At 49.8% G+C, this 2,000-nt stretch overlaps 1 protein-coding gene across 1 annotated transcript; it reads left to right on the top strand.

Annotated features, from left to right (window-relative positions):
- Positions 1 to 665: 665 nt before the first annotated feature.
- Positions 666 to 1,604, top strand: LOC107122582 (olfactory receptor 10G6-like). The gene has a single exon (XM_015425704.1). The coding sequence runs from the start codon at positions 666 to 668 to the stop codon at positions 1,602 to 1,604; it is 939 nt and encodes a 312-aa protein (XP_015281190.1).
- The last annotated feature ends 396 nt before the right edge of the window (positions 1,605 to 2,000 follow it).

Consider the following 2,000-nt stretch of genomic DNA (forward strand, 5'->3'; position numbering starts at 1 on the left):
AAAGAATGAGATGGTTAGACAGTGTCATCGATGCAACGAACATGAAGTTGAGCCAACTTCAGAGGACGGCGGAAGACCGGAAGGCCTGGCATGATGTGGTCCATGGGGTCGCGAAGAGTTGGACTCAACTGTGCGACTGAACAACAGCAACAACAAATGCATATTATGACAAATGGCTAGTGATGTGAAATTTACTAGGGAAATGTCAGCTAACAAATGATGGAATACTTATCTATTACTTCCCTAACTCATTAGGACAACAATGTTATGCTTAATAGAGGATCTTTTTGTAAAATTGTTAGGTTGTATAAAGCACATTGACTTCGTTTTAGAATATTGTATTTTGAGGTACATTTAATAATTTGAAGCATTTCTGATATTACTTTCTGTATTGACAAATTAAAACAATAAAGTATTTTAAAAAAGAGAGAGCAGTTCTCTCAAGAGCAGTTCTCTCAGAAACCTCTCAGTCCCACCTACCTCACAGGGTACCTACCTCCTCCTCCCCCTCATATATAATATGCCTGTTTTCCCCCCCCCTCTCTCTTAGAAACCGCATAGGAGATTATGCATGATTGTACCTTGAGGTGAACAGTTGAAGAGGCATGTGAACTGCTTTTTACATCACTGACATCATTAAGGTGACCTACCTTTTCCCTGCACGAATGGAGAGCGAAAACCGAACAGAACGGTATCAATTCGTCATAGTGGGATTCCCATACCCCCTTGAACTAGGAGCCCCCTTATTCCTCTTGTTTTTGCTCATCTATCTGATGACAGTCTTTGGAAACCTCCTCATCCTCTTGGCCGTGGGATTTGAGCCCCGGCTGCACAGGCCCATGTACTGGTTCCTCTGCCACCTGTCCTTCTTGGACATGACCGTCTCTTCTGTGATAGTGCCCAAGGTGATTGCTGGATTTATAACGGGTGGCAGGGTCATCTCCTTTGGTGGCTGTGTGACCCAGCTGTTCTTCTTCCACTTCCTGGGCTGCACAGAATGCTTCCTGTACACGGTGATGGCCTACGACCGCTTCCTGGCCATCTGCAAACCCCTCCGTTACGGCACCCTCATGAACCGGAAGATCTGCCTGTGCCTCGCCTTTGGGACGTGGTTTGGTGGCTCGGTGCACTCCATGATACAGACCGGCCTGACCTTTCACTTGCCCTACGGCTGCGGGACCCGAGTGGGTTATATTTTCTGTGACATCCCAGCAGTGTTGAAATTGGCCTGTGCTGACACGTCGTTGAACGAAATGGTGACCTTTGTAGACATTGGCTTCTTGGCCATGACCTGCTTCTTCCTCATCCTCACTTCCTACGTGTACATCATCTCCGCCATCCTGAGGATCCGGAGTGCTGCGGGCCGACGCCGGGCCTTCTCCACTTGCGCTGCCCACATCACTGTGGTGGTGACGTACTACGTCCCCTTGGTGTTCATCTATCTAAGGCCAGCTTCTCAGGACCCCCTGGATGGCGTGGTGGCTGTCTTCTACACCGCCGTGACCCCACTCCTGAATCCAATCATATACACACTGAGGAACAAAGAGATGAAGCATGCTTTGAAGAAGTTGTGGGTGAGGAAGACATCGGTACCAGTAGAATAATGAGGGGAAAAGGCTTTCCGTGCCCACAAACTGTGACTGAACATAAAACAGGCATTATATATCCTTTCCATGGATAATATAAATGTATTGATTCTGCACTGGGACCTGAGGCCTAGGGTTGTCAACTCCAGTTTGGGAAATTCCTAGGGTTGCCAAGTCGTTGCAGTCACTGCATGCAGTCCAATGGTCGTGGCCCCGCCCCCAGCATGCTCGGCGTCCTAACGTCACTTCCTGGTGATGCACACGTCAGGGCGGGGTTCCCCCCGGGGCCCGATCCGGTAGCGGCGGGGAACGGGCCTCTGGGGAGGGATTTTCCCCGCCCCCCCGGGGGGACTTGGCAGCCCTAGAAATTCCTGGAGATTTGACATAGAGCCCAGGGAGGAGCAAGGTTTGGCG

The sequence above is a fragment of the Gekko japonicus genome, unplaced genomic scaffold (genome assembly GCF_001447785.1).
Source record: "Gekko japonicus isolate JY-2015 unplaced genomic scaffold, Gekko_japonicus_V1.1 scaffold6228, whole genome shotgun sequence".
Lineage (NCBI taxonomy): Eukaryota > Metazoa > Chordata > Lepidosauria > Squamata > Gekkonidae > Gekko > Gekko japonicus.